The following is a 24,742-nucleotide window of genomic DNA, read 5'->3' as shown; positions in this document are numbered from 1 at the left end:
ATAATTTTGATGGGAACTTTAAAATGACATATGTAAAGCAAAGACTAGGGCTGGACTTTCTACAGATTAAAATTAAAATAGTTATTTACTTTTTTTCAACCTTTTAAATTTATTTATTCCTTCAACAACGATTATTTATTTATTAAAAAAATTAATATATCATGTTATTGTTCATTTGATCATAAAAAATGTCAAATAGTAACACTTTGCGCTTCCTTGAAGTAAATTGATAAATTATAAAATAATTAATATTTGTTACTATGTAATTTTATATGTAAGGTAATATAATGTTTTAGTTTTAACGATCGATAGATTTTGAATATTATTATATAAATTCCATAATATTAAATTTCCACGCGAGATACAAATAATATTATTATTTTAATGTTAATTGAAAATTAAAAACTAGTAATACGCGCAGGATGTTTATTACTCTTTTCTTTTTTCTTTTCCCGCTTTGAAATCAAATCTTTAACTAATTAAGTAGTAGAGTATATTATGTATATACTGCTCAAATGGGCTTCACATATTTGCTTTAGGAACAGAAATTCTTGTTTTTTGATTCGATATGTGGGTTCAATTGCAAACTCTTTGTACAATTGGAACTCAAAAATTACTGCTTCTTTCAAGAAAGGTGATGTTGAGGGGGCACGCAAGTTGTTTGATGAAATGCCTCAGAGGAATGTAGTAACTTGGAACTGTATGATTTCTGGGTATGTAAGAAATGGGATGATGTGTGATGCTCAACAAGTGTTTGACACGATGCCGAGTAGAAATGTTGTTTCTTGGACAGCCTTGTTAAGTGGGTATGCAAAGAATGGGAATTTACAAGTGGCACGGCGGATGTTTGATGGAATGGATGATAAGAATGTGGTTTGCTGGAATTCAATGATCTCGGGGTACGTGAGCAATGGGAGAATAGAGGAAGGTAGAGCGTTGTTTGATGCAATGCGGATTAAGAATGATGTATCGTTTGGGATTATGATTGAAGGATACTTCAAGTATGGGGATGTGAGTGAAGCTGAGAGGTTGTTTAGTGAAGCACAAGTGAAAAGTGTGCCACTTTGTAATGCTATGTTAGCAGGTTATGGTGTGATGGGGCGGACTGAGGATTCGTATAAGTTATTTATGAGAATGGCTAGGCGTGATGTGGCATCTTGGACTAGTATGATCATGTGTTTCTTAAGAGCCAGGGAGGTGGAGAAAGCGAGAAGGTTGTTTGAGGACATGCCTGACAAGGATGTCGTGGCTTGGACAGCAATGATTAAAGGGTATTGTGAAAATAATAACGTGGGGGAGGCTGGAAAACTTTTTGCTGCAATGCCTCAAAAGGATAATATTGCATGGAATTCAATGCTAAGTGGTTATCTGCAACATGGAAGACTGCAAGATGCTCTACACCTGTTTCATACGATGCCATGGAGGAACACAGTATCATGGAATTCGATGTTGTGCGGTTTCATTCAACAAGACGATATAACTAGTGCTCGAGAGTTGTTTGAGCAGATGCCTAAAAAAGATGAAACCTCATGGAACACTATCATTTCAGGATATCAAAATGAGGAAGCTTTGGCTTTATATATCCGGATGTTGCAAAACAATTACAAGCCAGATCAGACCACATTTTCCAGTGTGGTCTCGTTATGTGGAGTTCTTGCTTTGTATGGATGGGGAAGAGCTTTGCATGCCAGTGTAACTAAGAGTGGTTTTGAAAATGATACGATGGTTATGAGTGCATTCATATCCATGTACTCTAGGTGTGGATTTATATATGAAGCTTCCTCACTTTTCAGAAGTATGAAAAAACGAGACACAATATCATGGAATGCCATGATTGTAGCACAAGCATGTCATGGTTCGGCTAAAGAAGCCCTCGATCTTTTTCCTTCTATGATCCAAGCTGGATATGAACCAGACCATGTAACTTTTCTTGGTGTCCTAACTGCTTGTGCTCATTCTGGATTAGTGGACGAGGGTTGGAGCTACTTTGTATCAATGGAGAAAAGGTGGAGTATAACTCCAAAGGCTGAGCACTATAACTGCATGGTTGATCTCCTTGGAAGATCAGGGATGCTAGCTGAAGCCTTCGAACTTATCAAGCAAATTCCTCTTGATCCCCCTGCTCATGCTCAGGAGACATTACTTAGTTGTTGTAGAGTCCATGAGAATTTTGATTTAAGTGATCTTGTGGAACAGAAACTTCTAAGCCTTCAGCCTTCTAATACAGGAATATGTGTACTTCTATCAAATATGTATTCTGCAAGAGGAATGTGGAAAGATGCAGCTCGAGTGAGAACACTACTTAAAAAGTATGATTTGAAGAAAGAATTGGCGTGTAGCTGGATTGAGATAAATGGTTGTATTTCTCAGTTTGTTTCAAATGACAGATGCAATCCTAGAGAAATGGACATATACAAAGCATTGGGAAGTCTTTCGGCATTGATTGAAGATAGTGGCACATTAGTTTATCGGGGATGTTATTCAAAATTCGGTTCTTCAGAAGAAATTAATGTTCGCTAACATGTTTTTTCCCTTCATTCCAGTCTATAAAAGTTCCAGAGTAGAATTTCTGGTTTCCTCTTGGTGAATCCCTCTGGGATTGGAAACTTACTCACTAAAAAACCATTCAAGGTATTGTGAAGTCTCATCGAAAGGTAGGCTTTCCAAACATCTCTAAATTGAAGATCTACGAGTGTGAATTTGTGGAATGCATCGACTTACAGGTCCAGTTTCTTTGGCAGATGTTGCTTGATATCTCTGATAGATGCTAGCCCAGTATGTGCTTCTATGAAGACCTGCAACCTAATGCTTGATGAAAGTACACCTGTGATAGACACACTTAGGGTGCAATTATTGGTGATAGCTCCGCGTTTTGGAAGGTGAGTTCAAAATTTAAGCAGTTTTGCATTTTATTTACGTGAGCTAGTTGAGGATCTTGGATATAGTTCTGCTTGACTGAATTGAAAATTGATTTAAGCTCTTGCAGACGATAAATTTCCCAATGTTAGAGGAACTTTGAACTGGATACTAGTAAGTTTTCACATACAAGGTAGGAGATGTAGGATAGGATACATACATATCTTTTGACATATGAACTTAGTAAATTAAGCATAAATAAATACAGAAAATATATGCATATTTATATGTATGTGTGTGTATATTGATGCGCGCCCACACACACACAATATGTTCACATATTCACATATAGAATCTTAATACATACACATGTACACATACTGAGAGCATATGTTTATACAGACACGTATACATGTGTGAGTAGGGAAAATTCTTATTTTCCTCCTTGTCCCAAAAAATTTCTTATACACCTAAACTTTGCTGGCAACCCTTTACCTCTCTGATCTTGTTTGAAGAGAATCAGTTAACCCCTTGAGTGATGATGTGACAGAAAAAGCGCGTCATCTGATGATACATCACCGATGTTGGAACATCAAATTGCTTAATTATTTAAGATGGAACAATGTCGTTCCATTTAACTTCATCAAGACCCGATTGTTTTGCTTAAGATTAAGATGTTTGAATGTGAAGACATCTTTGATTATTAAATATTATCTCCAGACCTGAACAGTGAACAATTAAAATAGTTTGTTTATTCAACTCAAGAATATGTGTAATTTATCTTTATTTAGAAACTAATATATATAAAATTCTAGTAGACTAATAACTAAATGTTATGTCTGCAAATATTTGGAATAACTATTAATATATGGTGTTGTATAAACTATTTGTTTGATGAAGCAAACTCTAAAATATGTATGATTACCATTTATTTACCTTGTTTTATTCCATAAATAAAGATTGACCTATTATATAGGTAAATCAAACAACTTAGATAGAAAAAGAAATGAAAAGAAGTATCACAATATTAAAAACATGCACATAAGATAGAGGTCAATAATATAGAACAAAATATAAACATGGATTTGTAAAATCACCAGTCAATTTGGTGCCCTTAAAATCATTTTATTTAGAACGTTATACATTTAAAATTCATAATTTTGAATAAAATATGTCATCATATGAATTATAGACAAAGCACTTGAGTTGAAATAAGGAATTTAAGTAATATAATAAACAAATTACATATAGTGAGGATTGAAAATCTAAGTGCAAAACAAACATTGCTTGGGATAGGGGAGAAAATTTCTATGGTTTAAAATTGGAGGGAGAATTTGATTTAAAGGCAAAAGGAGAGGAACAAAAAATGATTTTTTCCCTTAAACATTTCTTCAAAGAAAGAATTATTAAATAGAATATTATTTTAACCAGCATTTATGCTATTTTATCTTGGTTTGATTTTGAAGATTTTATACGTTGTTTGTCCAAATTTATATGACACACCTTCCTTTTTAATCCGTTCAATAAAGAATGACACTTTTCTATATTTTGTACTATTAGTTGTTATATTTTCTGTATTTTGTATTAATTTGGTTAAAACAAATTGATCAGCATTACCATTTTATTTTTCATAAACAACCTTCCGCTTTAAACGCATTTCTTCTTTCCTGAAATTGTCCATCCTATTGTTTCTCGTTTGCATCTCCAGGAAAACAGGTTAACCAAAAAAAGTAAAGGAAAAGAAAAAAGAAAAGAAAAAAGAGAGATCTTGATTGCATGATCTCCATTAGAGAAGGAGGAGGAGGTGGAGGAGGAAGAATCTGAATGAGAGAAAAATGACGACAATGAAAGAAAAGTAGAGAACATATTAGAGTAAGGGAAAGGAAAAGAAAGTAGAGAAGAAAAGAAACAACGGTAAAAGGAAGAAAGACGGATTGATCCTTTTGTAGAGATATAAAAGGAGAAAATTTGAAGGACAATGGAGGAGAGGGTGGGGGATTTGAGGGTTCCTCTGATCTCTTCCTTGTTCTGTCTTTGTTTATTAACTGGTGGTGTCCTCCTTGTTCTCTACCTTTTCGTGCCTGATTACTCTCAGCCGTGGTTTGCTCCTGCAGGATTGATCTTGGTTGGTTCTCCTTACATATTTTGGCTCCTGACTTACATTTACACCTGTTTGAAACACTGCTGTTTTGGCAACAGCAGCATTGATGACAACCGCCAGATTTCAAGGCGGACCTCAAGGGCTGCCACAATGGGGAAACCTGGTGTTGCCAGGACTGATTCCAAGGCAAACTCTGCTACTTCTAATAGCAATAACATCAATGATGGTAAACAATATGGAGGAGATTCATCATCTACCAACTCCGCAAAGGAAATTGAGATGCCTTTAGCTGTATGAATATGAATCGACATTATGCATGAGCTAAAGCATGAAAGATATATTAATAAATATATAATCGAAGGATCATGTCATCATTCAGGAGCTGTTAAGGATGGCGAAGATTGCGCGCAAATGGTGAATGTAAGTAGAAATAGCAGAAAATGATATTTAACTTTGTCTTGGTATTTACAAAAATTGAACAAACCAAAAATTGCTCTTCTTGTTTCCTAGGCAGCTGTTCTCTCTTATTTCCTATTATATTTCCTCCCTTGTTTCCTGCCCTAACTTGTCTCAGTTTTTGTTGAAACTTCAATTTCAACTAAATACATAATGAGATAAATTTAACATATAGTATATACTCATATTTATTTACCTTCTTCTTATCTCAGATTCCTTGTCTGGTTAGTCTGTGGTTAATTAGTATGAAGAATTAGAAATTTTGTAGCAAGGCAGTAGTTGCATAATCTTTTGAATAATTTGCTAAGTTTGGGAGGAAGGGCAGTAGTATTGAGAAAAACGTCAAAAATTTTGAAAAATATTTTTTCTAAGAAAATATGTTTAAAATGATGAAAATGATTTTTCTAATGGAAGTATGGAAAACAGGTTTCACAAGTGGTACTCCGCGTTGATTGTGTCCTCTTCATCCCCACTGCAGTCGCCTCCCGTAGTATTTGTTTAGATTACATATACATATTTTTATTTATGATAGAGTAATTTTTTTAACTTACATACTAAACACAATAAAATTAAAAAAAAAAAAAAAGGTTATTTATTTTCATGAAATTTTTATTATTCATGAGGACACCCTCTTACTCGAAGTATTTATCCTTCCTTCATTTGCTTGCATGAGGAGTAAAATACAACTAGGTTGGCATTCATAAGAGTAACCAAAACTCAATAAATAATCATATGGATTAGTATTTTACCTTTTTCATCGTATAAATTTTTTGATAAAGAATATTTAATTCGTCTTAACCTTATTATCCCTTGATATACTGTAGCTCCGCCCTCAATGCGACCCTCATGTTGGGACCTGATTTCTTTTATGAGTTAAATACGTGAAAATTGTTTCGATGTCATGCATACAGAGAAACTTAGACACACCCTAATTGCTTAAGATATGGCTGTGCCTTTTCTACGACGGAAATTAGAAGTGGACTTAAGAAAGCCTATGGGGGAATTGTGACCACCCACATGGAAGCATTTTGTCTGCAATTAATATTAGTGATATGTTGCTCAGACTCTTGAAAAATATCAATAGGTACGTGTTGAATTTTCTAAAAGTAATGTATTTTTGAAGGATTTGACACGATGCAATAATATTTTTAGAGAATCCGAGCAACTTAGAGTGATGCACCATCACAACCTTTCAAATTAAATAAAAAATAACCAAGCTCAGTACTGTGAAATTTATTACTTCTACCCTAATTAGCTATTTTTCTTTAAAAAAATAATTTATGGTGGTTTTAGCTTTTATAATCTACATACTAATGAACTATGATAGGGGATGCATGACATACCATTTTGATAAAAATAATATAAATTGTTTCGTTACTTATTTTCTAATGTTAAATTATATAAGTAATTATACAAAATATTATTAAAAAAGTATTTGTATATAATTTAAATTAAATAACCATTATTAGGGTGGAGATAAGATGTTGGGAGCGGAAGTGGGAATAAATTGGGTAGATGGATAATTGATGAGGGAGATAATCAATATAGAATAATAGTGTTACTTGTGCAACTTATTTTACGATTTTCATTATAAAAGTTATTTCACAAATTATAATAAATTGTATTTTCTAACATTTTAAAATATTTTGACCACTGTATATATTATATAGGAAATTTGACTCAAGTGGAGTAAAATTAAATGTTATGAAATTAGAAGTACGACAAAAGAATTTCAAACGCGCATAATTAGTCATTTGAAATATGTATTTAGTCGTGTATGAATGACTATGATTTTTTTTTAGAAAGAATGTTAAATAGAGTAAAAACTGTTGGTGTTTTAACAAATTGATGATTGAAATTTTTTCTTTATGATATTTGAAACTTAGTTATAAATTTGAATTTACTTGAAATAGATTTGACCGTTGCATTATGAAAAATCAAAAGATAAAAGTATTGATAAAATAACTTCATACATATATAACTAAAGTTTAATTATTATTTTTAAAGCGAATTTTCAATTTCAAATACATATATTTGAATTATTTCAAAAAGTGAATAAACTTATTGAAACAATTTAAAATAACATAAGTTAAATGACATTCGAAAATCGTTTTCTCAAAAAGAAGATTTTTGACAATATTATGTAGGGAAAATAAATGATCTTTGTGCATCATCCTTTGGGCCTTTCTCTTTTAGATATTTTTCCATTTCAATTTGTAAGCAATAAATACATAAAGTTGCTGCATTAATTATTAGTATGGACAAACTCCAACCGCCTATTTAACTCTACTACTTCAATTATGACTTCAACTGTTATCCAGCTACGATTAATATATATATTTAGATTCAAAACTTCTAAATTTTTAATAAAAAAATTAACGTGATTTGTCAAATTATAAAAATAGTGTATTATAAAAATACAAGATAAAATTGTGTATACTATATCTTTACATTAACGAATTTTAAATTTCAACGCATGAGTGCAGCGCTTAAAAAATATTTAGAGGAAATTGATTTGTCCTCTAGGTAAATAACTTAACCTTCAACCAACTATACACTATTTAGTGTTATTGTAGAATAGATGTTAGCAAATAATATTATATCAAGTTTATTATTTACGGAGAGACCACATGTTCAAATGCCCTAATATTTGCTTCCTCGATCTTTTGTGGTCCTATCTTTCTCTAGATTTCCCGTTCACGGTAAAAACTTTAGTGTATCAAATTGACTTTTAAATTTAAAAACTTTAATCGTAAATTTAACTTGTATAGAAGTTTTAAGTGTCTTTTTTTAAAATTTATATATATATATATATATCAAATAATTTTCTATAATTACAGTAACCAATAACGCAAAATATTTCCGAAATAACTCATATTTATCCTTAATAACTTCCGTTAATAAGAAGGGTACTTTTGACCACTAGTTTGACGGAAAGGATAGTTTTGAGCCGAAATATAGTTTAAGAGATTTTTTTTATCCTTTTTCGTTTAGTCTATGTGGTAGTGAAACCTTATTGGCGTGCAATGTGGCATGATCCACATGTTATAACAACTTCCGTTAATAAAAAGGACACTTTTAACCTAATAATTTGAAGAGAAAGATAATTTTGAGCCGAAATATAGTTTAAGAATAAATATGATTTATTTCAAATAGTTTAAAAATATTTTGACCCTTTTTCCGTTTTAAAAATATAAAACTTGACTACCTCTAGAAATTTGAAGTATGTGCCGTGTAAATTGGGACATATATATTCCATTGTCTAGGTCCACTAAAAGCCTATATATTATGAACTTAGAAATGAGCACCAATTTCAAAAAAATCAATCTAATTACATTCTCATGGAAGACGACGACGCTTTAAAGTGCGTCGAAATTGAAAATCATGATGAAGAAAATGAAGAACAACAAATATTGATTCCGGGCTTGCCAAATCATTTAGCTCATCTTTGTCTTTCCAATCTTCACCCTTCACTTCTTTACCGCGTTTGCAAATCATGGCGACGCCACATTTACACCTCATCTTTTCCTCTGTTTTACTGTCTTTATGTCGTATGCTCTCGAAGTAGCAGTACTGCTACTTCAACAGCATACAACAAAAACAACAGTACTAGTACTATCACTACTAGTAATTTGGAGTTTTTCTGTTTAGATCCAATTTCATCAAAGTGGACTCGGTTACCAAATCCGCCTACATCAGATCCACCAATTCATATACTACGGCATCATCCATCTTTTATATCAAGGAGTCTTTCGATTCAATCGTTAACTGTTGCAGAACGAATGATTCTTATTGCTGCAACGACTCATAAATTTCTTCCGGCACTTGAACGTCCGTTGGGCTTCGATCCTTCGTGTAATAAATGGTTTTTTGGGCCCAATTTGTCCACGCCGCGGAGATGGTGTGGTTCGAGCTCTGTAAATGGAAATGTGTATGTAGCAAGTGGTATGGGCTCAGCTTATCATGGTGATGTAGCAAGGTCTTTAGAGAAATGGGATGTGAAAGAGAAGGTTGATCAATGGAAGTGGGAGAAATTGAAAGGGTTAAAAGATGGAAGATTTTGTAGGGAATTTGTTGATGCTATTGGATATAGAGGCAAATTATGCATGGTAAATGTTCGATCATCTCATCTAAAAACAAAGCTAAAACTTTTTTTAATTAAATTAAGCACATAAGAAATTCTTTATGTTTTGCCTTTATGCGATTATTACACAATTTTGTTGTCACTTATTAAATGATTTGATTGATTGTCGAGTAATAAGAAGTTTCGCTAAAGATATTCAAGATTTATTTTACATATATACATATATATGTATATATATACTTTCTCCATTTCTTTTTTTGTCGTCCGATTTTTCTTTCAAGCCTTTCTGGAGAAAAAAAATAACTTTCTATTACTCAATAGTAACTTTTTAATTTCAATATCCAATCTTATGACATGTTTGATATCACATGATTCAAAGGGTATTTTGATAAATATATTATATAATTTTTACTTTAAAATCACAAAATTTATAAGTCTTCATTATATTTTTAAAGTTCAAAGTCAACTTAAGATGCATGAATTGAAAAGGATAAAGTAACATTTAACTACATATATGTTGTACAATAATTTGAGCGATTGATAGGTATATTCAACTGACACTTCTTAAGTCTCTGATGCCATTGGCTTTGATATCATATTGAATCCTATAAATTTAAACTATCGAAGCTGTAATAACTTTTTATTTGTTTAAAAATTATATTTTCAACAGGTAAATATCAAGGGACGTGCAGTAAAACAAGGCACGATTTACGATGTAACAAAAGATGAGTGGAAAGAGATGCCAAAGGGAATGCTAGAAGGATGGATTGGACCATCATCAGCAACAACAACAACAACAATAAATGATGAAAGTGAAATGTACGTAGTAGATGAGACAAAGGGGTCATTAAGCAAATATGTACCAGAAACTGATCAATGGGAAGAGTTAATTGAATCTTGTGATGATTTGAAAGGAGCTGAGCAAATTACTGTTGGAAGAGGACGAGTTTGTGTTATTTGTGGACGTGATCGATTGATAGTTGTGATAGATGTTTCAGTAACACCAGTTAATGTAATTCGAGTTGTGAGTACTCCACCTGAGTTAGAGGCAATTGCTTTACATATATTGCCAAGAATTAGTGTTTAAGATTGATATGTGCAAATAATATTGTTGATTGATCAAATTAAGGAAGAAACAAGTTTTGATTTATTTAGTTTTTCTTTGATTTCCAAAATTATTTGATAATTTGTGCAAATGAAAGCTAAGGTAACATGTGATGGTGCGAGTATTTTATCAAAGTACTTTAACGTGCTATACCTCATGTTACTTATCATTTATTTTAAGAAATTTTAAACAAATCTCATAATATTAAGAGCTAATTATATTTTATCTTTATTTTTTTTTAAATTATAAAAATTTCTTAAATTTAGTGGAAATCAAATACATCCTCAAACGTTCTGATATATCACATTCCAGTTTCAGATTTATCTCTCAATGTCTCGATACATCATGTCTCAGTTTCAGATATATTACTCAAATTCTCAATACATCGGGTAATCGAGAATACGAGTGAATAGGGATGTTGTAATCTTTTTAAATAATACTTTCTTCGTTTAAAAAAGAATGACCTAGTTTGACTTGGAACGGAGTTTAAGAAAAGAAAGAAGACTTTTAATCTTGTGGTTCTAAATTAAAGTTATGTCAAATGTACCAAAATGCCCTTCAATCTTGTAGTCTTAAATATGTCACGTGAAAAGTTAAGGTTAAAGTGTTGCCAAAAAAAGAAAGGGATCATTCTTTTGAAACGGACTAAAAAGGAAATAGGGTCATTCTTTTTTAAACGAAAAAAGTAGAAAGTTTTAGAAAATATGATCAAAAAATTATGTATTTAAGTAATTTTTTTATAATAAAAACAAATTACTTTTTGAATCTACAACTATTGAAAAATTGCCTCAAACGCCTCCCACTTTACTGGTATCCTTTTACTTTGGGCACATAGGATATGTTGTACACTATTAAAAAGGTCACTATCTTGCCTATTGGAAATTAATGTTCCGCAATTATTTTTATGTATATTTTGATTGAATCATAAAAAAAGAAAAATTAGAAATATTTTATTTGAAAAAATTAAAAAGTTTGCAATTATTTTATTGAAATTTTTTTTTGTCATACATTTTCTCAGTGAACAGATCTTATGAAAACTGAGTGAAAAAATTATGCTTTACTAATATTAATTTTCATTGATTTGCAAATTGAAAAATCTTTGGTTTTTAGTAACACTTCCACTTAGGTGAACAAATGAGCTAATAGACCAGAATTGCTGAGAAAATGGATAATATCTTTCGACGTTTAAATCATAGACCTTAAACTTTAATAAGAAACTTAACGTAAATATAAATTAATCATATCAATTTGTTTCAAATTTAACAATGTATGTCTAGCTATACCAAAAAGATAACTTTCATAAGTGTTCTTTTTCTTCCTTTTTGGGGTGGATTTCATTCAAAAAGAAACAAACTTTCGAGTGTTTCCTGCACGTATCAAATTAAAACACATATGGTAAGAATTTTCTTTTAGGATTTTTATTTCTGTTTTCGCTTTAATATCAAGCGGTAGATAAAGATTAAACTATCTCATGATGTTATGAACTCAATTCATGTACTGTTTGAATCGGCAAATAACTAAACCCTTAGGGACCTTCTTCAATTCCGATAAGTCGACATCAAAATATCAAACACTTTACTTAAGAGAAAAGCTAAATATCCACGCAATGATGACTGGATACTTTTGACATGATGTATAAATTTATGTGTAAAAATTTATTAAAATAAATATAAATTCACAATAAATTCAATAATACAAATCTTAAATATTAAACTCATAAATTTCAAATTCTAAATATATATATCTCTATTTCCAAAAGATATGAATATTGAATAGAATATATATACACACAAAAGTTTTAGTTAGAACAGTACAAAATATTTTGAATAAGAAAAAGGTGGAGTTTGTTATAATTTTTTAGCACATGAGAAACAATTATTATATACATATTATTCTCTTTTCATGGTAAAGCATACTCAAAACATTCAACAAACTTTAACCTCATGCGTAGAAAGTTTGTCACCTATAGCTCTCTAGTTAGCTTTATTTAATTTGCACCAAGATATATATAATTACATTATAATATAAAAAAAATTGTAAAAGTGCACTATCGAAGATAATTACTTTACAAAATGTGACTCTAAATTGGACCACCTAAAAGTAAGTCAATAAGTCATCATTCACAATTTTTTTAGAAAAAAAAAATGACAAAGCAACTATATTTAGAGAGCCGTATTAAAGAATATTTAAGGAATTAATCAATGATAATGTGTGTATATACACCAAACTACCATCTTTATAAAAGCACATAATCACAATTAGGAATTCTAAGTGTTGTGTTTTCATGTATGTGAGTTTTTTGAATTTTGATCTAATAATACAACACAAAAAGTCTAACATATATAAACCTTATCTATTACTACTACATTACTTTTGCTTTTGTCGATATCACTTAACTAACGATATATAATGAACATACATAATTTTCTACTATATATTAGGGTGTGTTTTATGGTCGCTATGAAAAATAGATAAATTTTTACTTGTTTTATAAAATTCAATATAATAAATAAAAAATTATTATTTTAATAATATCTATATATAATTTAAATATACAATATCTAGATAATGGAGTGTACACACAAGGGGTACTAGTACAACTTTGCCTTTAAATACACTCTTCATAATTCAAACTTCATACTTGGTACTAAGCACATTCTTAAATTTTTCAATTTTCTAATCCTGATTTTTGTGAATTATACATATACGTAAAATTAATCTTTTCTAATAGTATATATTAATTATTATATTGTCGGTGTATCAAAGTTAAATTCTTAAAAGACAAAAAAATCTTAAATCCAAAATTTATATAGAGGTTCAAGCTGATTTACTTCCTATCACTAGACCAATATAATAGGGCCTAGCTGATATTAGTTCCTTAACACAAGAGCCCTATTAGCTAACATCTAACCACATAAACAGTGAAAGGGTTCTTAATTAAGCTAGATCACCATCAGGGTGCCAAACATCGTACGATAGAAAATTACACTATTTAAATATAATTAGAGTTTTGTTACGTGATTAAAATGTTTGACTTTAAACTGAAAAAAATAATACTCTAAAAAATAGCAGGATAAATAATTAAATATCATATAAATAATTAGAAAATATATAAAATTTTATGATTAAAAATAAATTTATTAAAACCCAAAAATAAAAAAAATGTTATATAAATTAAGACGAAGTAATATATATCTAACAAATGCCAAGAAGATAACTGGCATTGACAATGTGACAAAAAAGTAGTTGAAAAGCCAAAACCTCATTCCTTAATGAAACTTTTTAAGGCAAACTTTTCCTAATATCAACTACTCCATCATAATATTTAAATTATTTATTCTCCTTCATTAACCACTCTTACATTTTATTGTTATTAATTAATAGTAATACCTTGTTAAAGTTACCAATTTTGAATTCCATCTTTTTTATCTTATTCTTTTATTAATTATTATATTTTATTATTAATATAAATGTAAAACAATAAAAAGGTTACTAAAGCCACATGCACATGCATCAACAATTGAAATGATTAAAAATTAGTTTTTTAAATTTTCTAGAAACTTTATCAATAATTTGAATTAGTCTTTGTACACATAAATGCAGACAGTAAAAGTTACTACATCTACATGAAAATTTTGGCAATTAAAATGATTTAATAACAAACTACAGTAGTTTTATTTATTTTTTGTTCTAGAGAAGTAGGACTAGCTAGTTCACATGAACACATTGGAAGACTTTCTGTCCACACCAATTAATATATTTGTCATGGACAAGCTTTTGATTAAATGATCGAGTTGAACTGAATTTGAATAGATGAAAATATTAAATTAATAAGTAGACGGAAGATTATATTAATCCACATGAAACATGGGCTGAAATGTACCGATTAATATGTGGGTAAACCGTATCTCAATTAATTTCTGCTTCCCTTGCTCGATACTCCCTCCGTCTCATATTAATTGTCCATCGGAGACAGATGTAGTAATATATACTCCCTCCGTCTCATATTAATTGTCCATCGGAGACGGATGTAGTAATATATTTACAGTTGTCCTCAACTTAGATTTTTTTTGTTTCAAAAAATCCTTTAACAGACTAATGGACTAATGAAACATTGGTTATTCATCCCTTTTAACTTCTGGCCCAAAGTACTTCTCAGCATTTAGCCCAATAGAATAAGTATAAATTACAGGAACCACATATTATAAATACAAAATAAGCTTTTATCCCTTTTAGAATTGAAATTACTAAAAATTCCTTAAAATTTAAGGAAGCGGGATACATCCAAATGGCACGGGATACATAAGTCCTGATACATCATATTTTGCATCTGCTGCTATTAATTAGGAGTAATTACCGTGATTTCTGTTATTTGTAACTGAAATCACGTAATTACTGCTATACAGCTTGTGTAACTGATTAGTAAATTCAAATTTTAAATCAGATGATCTTCATAAATCAAAATTATTCTTGTAAAAGTTGATCTGCATACTAAGAAATAAAAAAAAAAGGTTTGAAGATGAATATCTCAATTCTGCTGCGGCATTCTGGAATTTGATAAGCGATGATAATTATGAAGGTTACAAAGTTGATGGTATTGTTGTTGGCCATTCCATTTCATTTGTGAATCTGAAAACGTTGATTTTATCAGAGCTTGAGATCGACACTGTTACAAAGGATATTGAAATACGATACATTGTCGAGGGAAGCTCATGTCCATTGAAAATCAAAAACGACATGGGTGTGAGACTTTATTTCGAAATAAAAAAGAATGCATCTGGAATCGGCATGTATCCGCTTTGTATTGATACAACTGATAAAATTTTATAAATAACTAGATTCAACAGTGGTGCGTTTTCAACGTAACAATAATGCTATATGAGTTTGTTTGTGTATGTGATGTATCATATACATTCGTATAATTCAAGTTGCTAAATATATAACTGCAATATTAGTACATGTATATATTATAACTTATGTATCATATACATCATTTTTATAAGTGAAAAATACATAAAACTCAAACAATAATGTATCATACACATTAGATCTTAAGTGTCATATACTTCATTTTGTAAATTAACTGTCAAAATTACTTAAAATGAAACAATAAAAATTTTGTACCTTAACGTTATAAAGCAACAACTGTGTCTAAAACAATAACATTAATAACTAACAAACTATTGTAATACCAATAAGCTTTTAAAAAAACACAAAAGATAATTGTCTTCAACACAAAACAACATAAAAACTTGTTCATCCTGTCTAATCTATGTTAACAATGTCATCTTCAGTTGGTGTTGTGAATTACCCTCTCCAGATTTACACTCTTCCATAATATTTGTAAACTCACACGATGAAGAGAAAGAAGGAGACTAAAATGTTTACTCTTTAAAAACTTAGGAAATCTGGTTAGAAAGAAGGAGACTCCTACAAAATATCAAATAGATATGGCTGCAAATTTGTACTTGAATTCAAATTTTGTTAAACTGCAAACGTGTGGAATGGGGAATTCAAATTAGACAATTATACACCTAAAACGTAGGGAAATGAAAAAGGAATAAAAATTAATATGGTAAATTTTAATTGGGGCTGTTAATGGGGAATTGGGTAGCTTGAAAATAGGATTTTGTTTTAGTAAAGTAAAACTTGCCAATCGGGTGAAAAAATGGTGGAAAATCTTTATGTATCTTTCATATTTTTTTAATTGGGGGGAATAAGGAATTTTTGAAATTTTTATAATAAGTAGGGATAAATGGTTATTAAGATAATTAAAGGAGTGTAGTTAAGTAATTTTCCCATAGAATAATCATAAATGGGCTTGTATTCACAACATGCCACCATTCTGCCAACCAAAGCCATTTGCACCATTTTTTTTTTGAAAATTACCTAAATACACAATTTATTTTATCTTATTTTTAAAAATTTTCAACATTTGAAAAAATTACAAAAATATTTACTCTTTTCTATTCTCGGATACATCACTTTATGCGATGTACCGATAAGATATATCATTTTACGCGTTGTATCGGAACGTACGCAATGTATTGGGACATCGAGTGATGTATTCGAAATTGATGTGATCTATCGAAACATTGATAGATGTATCCAAAATCGGGACGCGATATATCAAGACGTTTGAGATGTATATACACCACTTTACACAATGTATCAGGACTTACGTGATGTATTATAGGACGTTGATTAATGTATTCGAAATCGAGACGTTGACAGATGTATTTAAAATCGAAATGCAATGTATCGATACGTTTTGGAATGTATCCGAATTCTATCAAATTTTTAAGAGATTTTTGTCATTTGGAAAAGAATAAGGAATGCCATGTAATTAGCTCTTAATACTATGATATTTATGTAAAATTCCTTAATTTTTTTTATCTATTTGCAACCGCAGCAAGTTACACAATTTTGGGATGTACTTGGATTCTAATTATTTTTGAGGGAAAAAATGACATTAGTGAAGAATATGTGGGTTAATTTAATATTTATCAACAAATAATCAATCTTGGATTTCTAAGCTCATAGTGGAACTGGAACAAGCTGTTATTATAACCAAATCATTGAAATTAACAATTGTTCATCTAAGCTATGGCTTCCATAGACAATAACCAAAAATTTATTTTACTCCTAATTTTTTCACTAATTTCTCTGTCTTCTTCTAATACAGTACTTGCTAAGTCTCGCCGTCCAATCTCTGTAAGTTTTTTTTTTTTTTTGAATGCTGTTTTCATCTTTTATTTTGATATTTTCTGATTGTTGTTGAATACAAACAGGATGCAGAGATCAGAGAGAAGAAACTCCAATGTTATGCAGATATTGAGAGGTAATTTCAACCCACAAATATTTGTTACATGTTGCGAATTGGGTTTTATTGGACCCAGAAAAAGATTCTTTTTTTTTCTCTTCAATTTTTGCTTTGGAAGAGTAGTTGCCTACAAATCTTTGAATTTTGTGTTCCGGGTTTTAATACCCAACAAATCAAAGCTTTTTCGTAATGGCTAAATGCTAATGGGCTTGGAATTTTTATTTTTTTTTGTGAATTTTGTTTATTCACCCAAAAATTGCACTTTTTATGGAAGGAATTGTAAAAAAAATAAATCTGGCTAATTTTTGTGTATTTTTGTTTTGAAAAAAAAGTGGATTATGGGGTCAGAAGTGCATTGCTACAGCAGTAGACAAGGAGAATTGTGCTCTACAATGTTTGTCACCAGTTTGTTATGAGCGCGTTTATCAAAGTGATCCTGTAAGAAAAAGATTTATATTTGAATGTTTCTCTTGGTATGTTGAGATATTTATCTTTATGTTCATGATGCTGAGTATATGTATTGGTGTGTTTTGAATTAGTTGGAGGAAGGGGAAAAAGATACAGTAAGGAGTCAAGAATACAAGTACTGCATGCACAAGTAAGAAGCCTATTAACTTTTGTATTGTATGAAATATATGGTTGCTATTGTCTTTGTTAATTTGATGATTTAGTCTGAGAGTTATGAGTTTTTAGAGAAAGTAGAACTCCTTGATATTTTGCGCATGAAACTCATTACTATTATGTAAGTTGTTACCTTGTGCCATCTATCTCCTTTTTTTGGTTGTCATATTTGGTGATGGAAATGGAATATGCAGTGCTGCAAAAACTCAAAAGTAACTTTATATGCTTTCTGAGGAGGATATAATCACAACTAGGACCTCTATTTAGATATCAAAATCTATGAGGTCACCATGAGTTTTGACTTTTGAGTATTGCTGCCACTACAAATGGCAGAAATTGTATGATGAGACTAGTTAAGAGTTGGCAATGAGGCTTATTTTTATTTCGTACTTTCTTTTCCAAGTTCACTTATATTTGGTTCAGCTGCAACTTCATTTGTCCGGCATTAGGAAATTAGGATCAACTCTTGTTTGCAGTTATTATTTCTGATAGTGATAGTTTGTCATTTGTGTGACCAACAGTTCTAAGTGCATACTTTGATCAACAAAATGAAGGATTAGCTTGAGAGGTCTGGTAGTTGTACTAATGGAGGATTCTCTGTTGATAAGCAATAGAAGCAACAAAATGAACTAAACAGAATCTTCCAACAGAGTAAAAATGCTTAAAGCTGTGTGACATTTCTTCAGGCCTTTCAATGGGTTTTGTCTAAGACAAACTAAATGGCTTATGATGCGCAACTCAGATATATAAATTCCTTAGCGGTGGTATATACACTCAAGATGATTTTTAGTTTTCCATAGCCTCGGTACTAGTGAGTCCTGCAGTTTATGGGGTCCATCATATTACTTGACCTTTTTTTCTTAAATCCATTTTGCACTTGGCTTCCTGATGGGAATGTCTAATGTGCTTCTGTGGACCAATGTAAACTAGGGTGTAAAAAAAAATGAGAATAATGTTATTCTCAAGTTGTGTTAGTGTTGTTACATAATGTTTCAGATAGGCATAAAAGGTCACTTTGGGCAAGTAGGTTAAGTTACTTTTGGTTTCTATTGGTAGGCTGGGTTAAATGGGATAAGGACAAATTTGAGGAGGATGATAGACAGTCGTCATCAGTGTTTTCATGAAGCATGTTCCTGATGCTTGCTTGGATTGTAGGATATAAGCATTATAGTTAATATTCTTTAACAGTCAATCTTTATCTTGAATTGAAGGTGAATGTTGAATTGTATATACTTAATAGCTTTACAATTAGTATATTTAGAGCATTAACTTAACCTTGACGGCGAAACAAAGGCTAACAGTAGTATGAATTGAATTGCACGTTGTATTGATCCAGCAAAAAGACATTTCCATGACCAAATTATAGTTGATCATTTATCTGCTTCAACTTCTTAACAAACACATATAGAAGTACAAAGTAAGATGAGTTCCTCAGGTTTGAGAAGATAAATTTGTTAAAAAACAAATGTTTTGACCTAGGAGATCGCACTAGAGATTCCTACATATTTGTTGAATGGGATTCAGATTCTTTTTTTTTTTATGAATGCTCTGGTTCTTCTAGATAATCTATGCAGAAAGTGGATTACTTTAGTTTATCAAGTTTATCTTCTGGGAAAAGTGGGTGAGGGGACAGTCTCCCGTTATTGATCCTACAAGTACTACCACATTCTTTGGTGACAGTTTGAAAAATCATGAATTTTAGAGTGAGAACCTGAACAACTATTAACGCCTTAATCCTAAACTAGTTGAGGCCGGTTATATGAATCCTCACTATCCATGTCGCTCCATTTAGATCTGTCTCCGTCGAATATTTACTAATTTAGGTTTTGAAGTTCTCTGTATCTTGTATTTGCATGCAAATCTCGAACAAGATTAAGAGAATCCTAGCTGAACCTTGGACCTAAAGTAAGCGTACAACATGATAGTCTTGATCAATTAATCCCTACTAGTCAATATCACCTATGTAGATTATTTTTCCGTTGTGCTCTACTTTCTGTTAAATCTGCATTGATTCCAACTTCCAAGAGATTGCATTTGTTTCACTACAATATTTTATTCTTGTGATGTTAGGTTTACCTTGTCCCTATATATATATATATTTTTTGAAAGTACCTTTCCCAATTTGACATCTGCAGTTACTACTGGTTTCATACATATGGACCGGAGTATCTAAGATCAGCGTAGCACGACCTGACCATCTCAAAACTTCTCTCATTTTATCCTCTAGCCTCTATGTGTGCGCAGTACGCTACTTGCAGTTATAGCCAATTATGGTTTTCTGGTCTTGCCTAATAGTAGAATAAGAAAATGAAAAAGAAAGTAAACAAAAAAGAAACAAATGAAGTGCATTCTATAAAATGTTGATGCTATGATCAAGAAGTCTTTTATGTGAAGTTGATCCCATTCTAGTTAAATTAATGCACAGCTTCCAAAACTTGCCAAATCTTTACATCCCTTTTAAAATATTGCAATCAGTTCACTACACCTTGATATTTACTTGTCACCTAATTACAAGCTACAAGTCTACAATAGTAGTCTACAACAGTCTTTATAGGCCTGGTTGACATTTTTCTCAAAATAATGTCAGTTAGCAGACTTAAGGCTTGTAGGGATGGTACTAATACCAGGAACTTTTGCAGAGTGCCAACGCGTGTCTGAACTGGCAACAAGCAGTGAAGCAGATGAAACTACTCGCTGAAAATAATTATCTTTAAACCTTTCTTCTTCTACTGTCTACCCCTCCTCATGTTTATATTCTATTGAAATAGAAACTAGAACATATGATGTCTGATACCGGATAATGTTTGTATACACAGAATGGTAAATAGTATTGAGGTGAGTCTTACTTTCTGCAACTTTTCTCATTGAATTAACTTCAAAGCAAATCAAATGAGCTCCTTTCACCTTTGTTTACCCTTTAGGATGCAATTTGAATCTCTAGTTTCTACTTATTCCTTCTCTTTTGGCAGGCACTCCCTTGGGCAGAGCTTGGATGATATTAAAGGTTCGTTCGAGTGGTAAATTGGCAAATCTGCCAGTATGGCTTGTGAATTCCTGCGTCTTTTCCCATTAACAACTCTGTTGTATGTATGATGTTTGTCGTGTGGATGTTCATTGATTATACTGATCTGTAACAACATGTACTCCTTTCAGAGATTTAAGGTTTTTGTATCCATTTCTTTCCCTTCGGGTGTTTAGGAACAATAAATCTCCTTTCGCTTCGTGACCCCATGAGGGTAATACTTGTACAAATTTACTTCAATTCAACCAGTTATAGTGTGTTGTTACTCCTTTTTTCATGTTACTTGCTATATCAAGTTTGCGATGAAGAGGTGCATGTTGTAAGTCAAACTTACTATGTCAATGCACATACTTGAACTCTTTAGTGGCAAAAACCAAAATTTTCAGCCATTGGAGCAAATAATCTTGCTCTGGGGAGCTCAAGATTGACTATTTGTAGAGTCAAGATCAACTGAACATTACACCAGCTTAGGCTCAATATTGATCATTCATAAGAGATAATGGTCAAAAACACACTTGAAGTATCGTTTTTTTGTGAGTTTTCTATCTGAACTATCAGGTATTATGTTTCCTAGTGGTAAGAAAGCTACTCATCACCAATTGTGCAAAAACACAATATGGAAGCTGTGAACTGCCCAACCAAAACATGAGCTCACATATTAGACGACTACTAGGATTTACATAAGCAAAAATCACAACAGATGAGATGCTGATAGATCAACTTGCAAGTGTAGCAGATGTCTGTTATCTTATACACATAAGAAGAAACTTGTTTCTGTAAGAAAACAAATTTCAAATTCCCTTAGACTCAGCTGCTTTCTGAAACATGACTATTGTAAGGGTAACTAGAGAGGCATAAACAGCATTTGGTATTTTCTGCACCACTTTTCCAACACCAGGAACTCCTTCTGTTGTCCTCTTTGTTAACACAGCAACTGTTGGTGCTACTGCTAAAGTAATAATCAGTCCCTGACTCACAGTGATGAAGGTATCCTTTGTTAATCTTTTCACAAATTTCACAAATTCTTCATGATCTAGTTCACCATCAAGATTCATATCACATTCCTGTGCCAAGGAAAAAACAACAACAAGATAAATAATACTGTGATAAAGAAAAAAAAACAAAAAACAATCCCCCCTAATACCGTACCCCTGTTGAATCTTTCAAAAATACACTACTTTGGAGGATCTAATACACCTGATAACATTTTTGAAGAGTCTGAACAACATAGATTGTCAGGGAAGAAATACAAGATGCATTGTTGGGTTTATTACTATCAAAGACGGAGCCAAAATTTGAAGTTTACAGATATATTCAGAACTTACCACCAAATTCATAGCTCGTTTTAGTTAGCGAGTTTGTACTACTTGTACATATTTATTGAATTCCCTAATACATACAGGGTCTAAACAAAAGCTACTGAATTCGTCTGAATCTGTACCTGCATCAAGGCTCTAACTTCTTCTTTAGAAGGAGGATCAAAGTGAGGACCAGGCAAAAGCTTGTTGATATCACTGCAACAAACACAAGTCATTAGATATAGTGAACTCAAAGGATAAGCCTGAAAAACAACAAACAGTGAGTTACTTGTAGACAAGTAGAACAGCAATGTAAAGGTCTTCAAACTTTAGATAAGCTTTTCCTGTTTCATCTTTGAAACGATTAAACACCTTATCTGTTATTTTTCGCATCTGTTTTTCTCTCCATTGCTTGCCTGCAACAAAATAGTCAACAACAACAGCATACGCAGTGAAATTCCACAAGTACAGTCCGGAGAGAGTAATATATATATATATAAACCTTGGCTCAAGTATTGCTGTAGTAAAGAAGGACATAGCAAATAATGGAAAAACACATAACATAGAATTTGGGGATAATACAAATCGATCGATCGGACACAGTAATTGCTCACCAGTGTAACCAAACAAGCAGAAAATTAAAATATAAATCTTAATATCATCAAGTGAAACCAAGATCGATTGTGACTACAAATTTGAGCTAGAATAGATCGCAAAACAAGATGCAACCTACATGATTTGTGAATTTAAAGAAGCATAACTATATAAGAAGATGATATAAATTAATTACCTTGAAATTTTTCAAGAATTTGTCCCATGGCTTAGAGATAATTATGTTCTTGGGATGAAAATATAGTAGCAAATGGGGAAGGAAGCTTACAAAGTCTTGCAAGTTATGTGAGGAAATCGAAGCCAATGTGATGTTGTCATGTGGCACACACAACAAACGTAAGCCTTGGGATACATTATTCAATTGCCATATTTTATGGACTAAAACTATGAAAAGGTCTCCATCGTCGAAAGTTTTTATTTATGATTTCTCTTGTATCCTTATTCTCCTTATTTAGTAATATTCAAAACCACAATTTTCGACTAAGAAAAGATCAGTCTTATCTATACTGCATTACAATTATGTTCACTATTTTTTAAAATGTATTTATTTTTATTTCATTTATTATTTTTATTGTAAATATTTTATCTTTTTTAAAAATATCATGTTGTTCAAAACTTGAAAAACTCTTCTCAAAAATTAAGAATGAAGGGCATAAACGCATTCATTGAATGCGATTTATGAGTAAATTTTGTGTTTTCTTATTTATTGTTGAAATTACTATATTACCACCCCTTTCGTTTAATTTTATTTTTTTGCTATTTTTGAATATATTTAGTTATTTCATTTATTACTTTTATAATATAAAAAAATTAAATATTATATCTTTTCAAAAAACGTCATGTCGTTGAAAACGGTAACCCGAACCGTTGTTATTTAGGAAAGACAAAATTCGCTATGAAAATTTTGGACCCTGTCGCGCTACAACGGGATAAGCGAGACATAACGTAATTACGAGATTTCCTATTTTGCCAATCTTCCTAAAATACCTAGAGAAGTCATAAAATATCCTAAAAATCTCAAAAAAAAATAACTTGTTCGGAAACTTGCGAATTCTTGGTCAAATTTACCGTAGTGAGTCCGGAAAAGTTGAGAACAAAATCAAAAACCATGTGCAACTACTTGGCGCCTAGGTAGGCTAGGTTTTATGCATTGAGTAGTTGTAAATTCGTGCTAACCATGTACCTTCGTGCACCAAGTAAATTTCATACAAAATAGTATACCCCCCCGCCCTCCTACCCCAGGCCCTCGAGGCTCCGCGCCCCGAGGACAACCCCCCCTCTCCTACCCCAGGCCCTCGAGGCTCCGCGCCCCGAGGACAACCCCCCCTCTCCTACCCCAGGCCCTCGAGGCTCCGCGCCCCGAGGACAACCCCCCCTCTCCTACCCCAGGCCCTCGAGGCTCCGCGCCCCGAGGACAACCCCCCCTCTCCTACCCCAGGCCCTCGAGGCTCCGCGCCCCGAGGACAACCCCCCCTCTCCTACCCCAGGCCCTCGAGGCTCCGCGCCCCGAGGACAACCCCCCCTCTCCTACCCCAGGCCCTCGAGGCTCCGCGCCCCGAGGACAACCCCCCCTCTCCTACCCCAGGCCCTCGAGGCTCCGCGCCCCGAGGACAACCCCCCCTCTCCTACCCCAGGCCCTCGAGGCTCCGCGCCCCGAGGACAACCCCCCCTCTCCTACCCCAGGCCCTCGAGGCTCCGCGCCCCGAGGACAACCCCCCCTCTCCTACCCCAGGCCCTCGAGGCTCCGCGCCCCGAGGACAACCC

General features: G+C 32.3%; 5 protein-coding genes across 8 annotated transcripts; 4 read left to right on the top strand and 1 right to left on the bottom strand.

The window, feature by feature from the left end:
* The first annotated feature begins 396 nt into the window (after nt 1-396).
* Nucleotides 397-4,706, top strand: LOC107013891 (pentatricopeptide repeat-containing protein At4g02750-like). 3 transcript variants are annotated; one of them, XM_027914778.1, is made up of 3 exons: nt 397-2,631; nt 2,742-2,879; nt 2,987-4,706. In XM_027914778.1, the coding sequence occupies exon 1, from the start codon at nt 499-501 to the stop codon at nt 2,518-2,520; it is 2,022 nt and encodes a 673-aa protein (XP_027770579.1). In that variant the 5' UTR covers nt 397-498; the 3' UTR covers nt 2,521-2,631; nt 2,742-2,879; nt 2,987-4,706. The 3 variants fall into 3 exon arrangements, with proteins under 3 accessions (XP_027770579.1, XP_015069265.1, XP_027770574.1); XM_015213779.2 differs by having other exon boundaries at nt 397-2,654; nt 4,565-4,706; XM_027914773.1 differs by having other exon boundaries at nt 397-2,654.
* LOC107013929 lies at nt 4,583-5,608 on the top strand. Its single transcript, XM_015213809.2, has one exon. It carries the CDS (start codon nt 4,835-4,837, stop codon nt 5,252-5,254), a length of 420 nt encoding a protein of 139 aa, XP_015069295.1. The 5' UTR covers nt 4,583-4,834; the 3' UTR covers nt 5,255-5,608.
* A 3,080-nt stretch (nt 5,609-8,688) lies between these two features.
* LOC107014223 (F-box/kelch-repeat protein SKIP25-like) lies at nt 8,689-10,657 on the top strand. The gene is made up of 2 exons (XM_015214081.2): nt 8,689-9,522; nt 10,168-10,657. Exons 1-2 carry the CDS (start codon nt 8,755-8,757, stop codon nt 10,582-10,584), a joined length of 1,185 nt encoding a protein of 394 aa, XP_015069567.1. The 5' UTR covers nt 8,689-8,754; the 3' UTR covers nt 10,585-10,657.
* Nucleotides 10,658-17,142: 6,485 nt separating this feature from the next.
* Nucleotides 17,143-21,343, top strand: LOC107008082. Of its 2 annotated transcripts, XR_003576913.1 has the most exons (6): nt 17,143-17,316; nt 17,394-17,443; nt 17,758-17,863; nt 17,965-18,023; nt 20,686-20,881; nt 21,016-21,343. XR_003576913.1 is itself a non-coding variant. In XM_015206989.2 (5 exons), the coding sequence occupies exons 1-5, from the start codon at nt 17,209-17,211 to the stop codon at nt 21,065-21,067; spliced, it is 375 nt and encodes a 124-aa protein (XP_015062475.1). In that variant the 5' UTR covers nt 17,147-17,208; the 3' UTR covers nt 21,068-21,343. The 2 variants fall into 2 exon arrangements, 1 of the variants encoding a protein (XP_015062475.1); XM_015206989.2 differs by lacking the exon at nt 20,686-20,881 and having other exon boundaries at nt 17,147-17,316.
* Nucleotides 21,344-21,571: 228 nt separating this feature from the next.
* LOC107008081 lies at nt 21,572-23,353 on the bottom strand. Its single transcript, XM_015206988.2, has 4 exons — nt 23,157-23,353; nt 22,656-22,782; nt 22,510-22,582; nt 21,572-22,132 (listed from the first exon to the last, which is right to left on the bottom strand). Exons 1-4 carry the CDS (start codon nt 23,182-23,184, stop codon nt 21,860-21,862), a joined length of 501 nt encoding a protein of 166 aa, XP_015062474.1. The 5' UTR covers nt 23,185-23,353; the 3' UTR covers nt 21,572-21,859.
* Between the last annotated feature and the right edge of the window lie 1,389 nt (nt 23,354-24,742).

Source organism: Solanum pennellii, chromosome 1 (genome assembly GCF_001406875.1).
Source record: "Solanum pennellii chromosome 1, SPENNV200".
In the NCBI taxonomy this organism is placed as follows: Eukaryota; Viridiplantae; Streptophyta; class Magnoliopsida; order Solanales; family Solanaceae; genus Solanum; species Solanum pennellii.
Note: the sequence above shows the minus strand (reverse complement) of the source record. Positions and strands in the feature narration are given on the sequence as shown.

Bases quoted from the DNA above. Each gene is read 5' to 3' on its own strand.
- LOC107008082 (XM_015206989.2), top strand. From the start codon at position 17,209: ATGGCTTCCATAGACAATAACCAAAAATTTATTTTACTCCTAATTTTT. The intron at 17,317-17,393 runs GTAAGTTTTTTT...GAATACAAACAG, and splicing joins AGTCTCGCCGTCCAATCTCT to GATGCAGAGATCAGAGAGAA. The intron at 17,864-17,964 runs GTAAGAAAAAGA...GTTTTGAATTAG, and splicing joins GCGTTTATCAAAGTGATCCT to TTGGAGGAAGGGGAAAAAGA.
- LOC107013891 (XM_027914778.1), top strand. From the start codon at position 499: ATGTATATACTGCTCAAATGGGCTTCACATATTTGCTTTAGGAACAGA.
- LOC107008081 (XM_015206988.2), bottom strand. From the start codon at position 23,184: ATGGGACAAATTCTTGAAAAATTTCAAG. The intron at 22,783-23,156 runs GTAATTAATTTA...ATTTTGTTGCAG, and splicing joins AATTCTTGAAAAATTTCAAG to GCAAGCAATGGAGAGAAAAA. The intron at 22,133-22,509 runs GTACAGATTCAG...TCCTTGGCACAG, and splicing joins AAGTTAGAGCCTTGATGCAG to GAATGTGATATGAATCTTGA.
- LOC107013929 (XM_015213809.2), top strand. From the start codon at position 4,835: ATGGAGGAGAGGGTGGGGGATTTGAGGGTTCCTCTGATCTCTTCCTTG.
- LOC107014223 (XM_015214081.2), top strand. From the start codon at position 8,755: ATGGAAGACGACGACGCTTTAAAGTGCGTCGAAATTGAAAATCATGAT. The intron at 9,523-10,167 runs GTAAATGTTCGA...TATTTTCAACAG, and splicing joins ATAGAGGCAAATTATGCATG to GTAAATATCAAGGGACGTGC.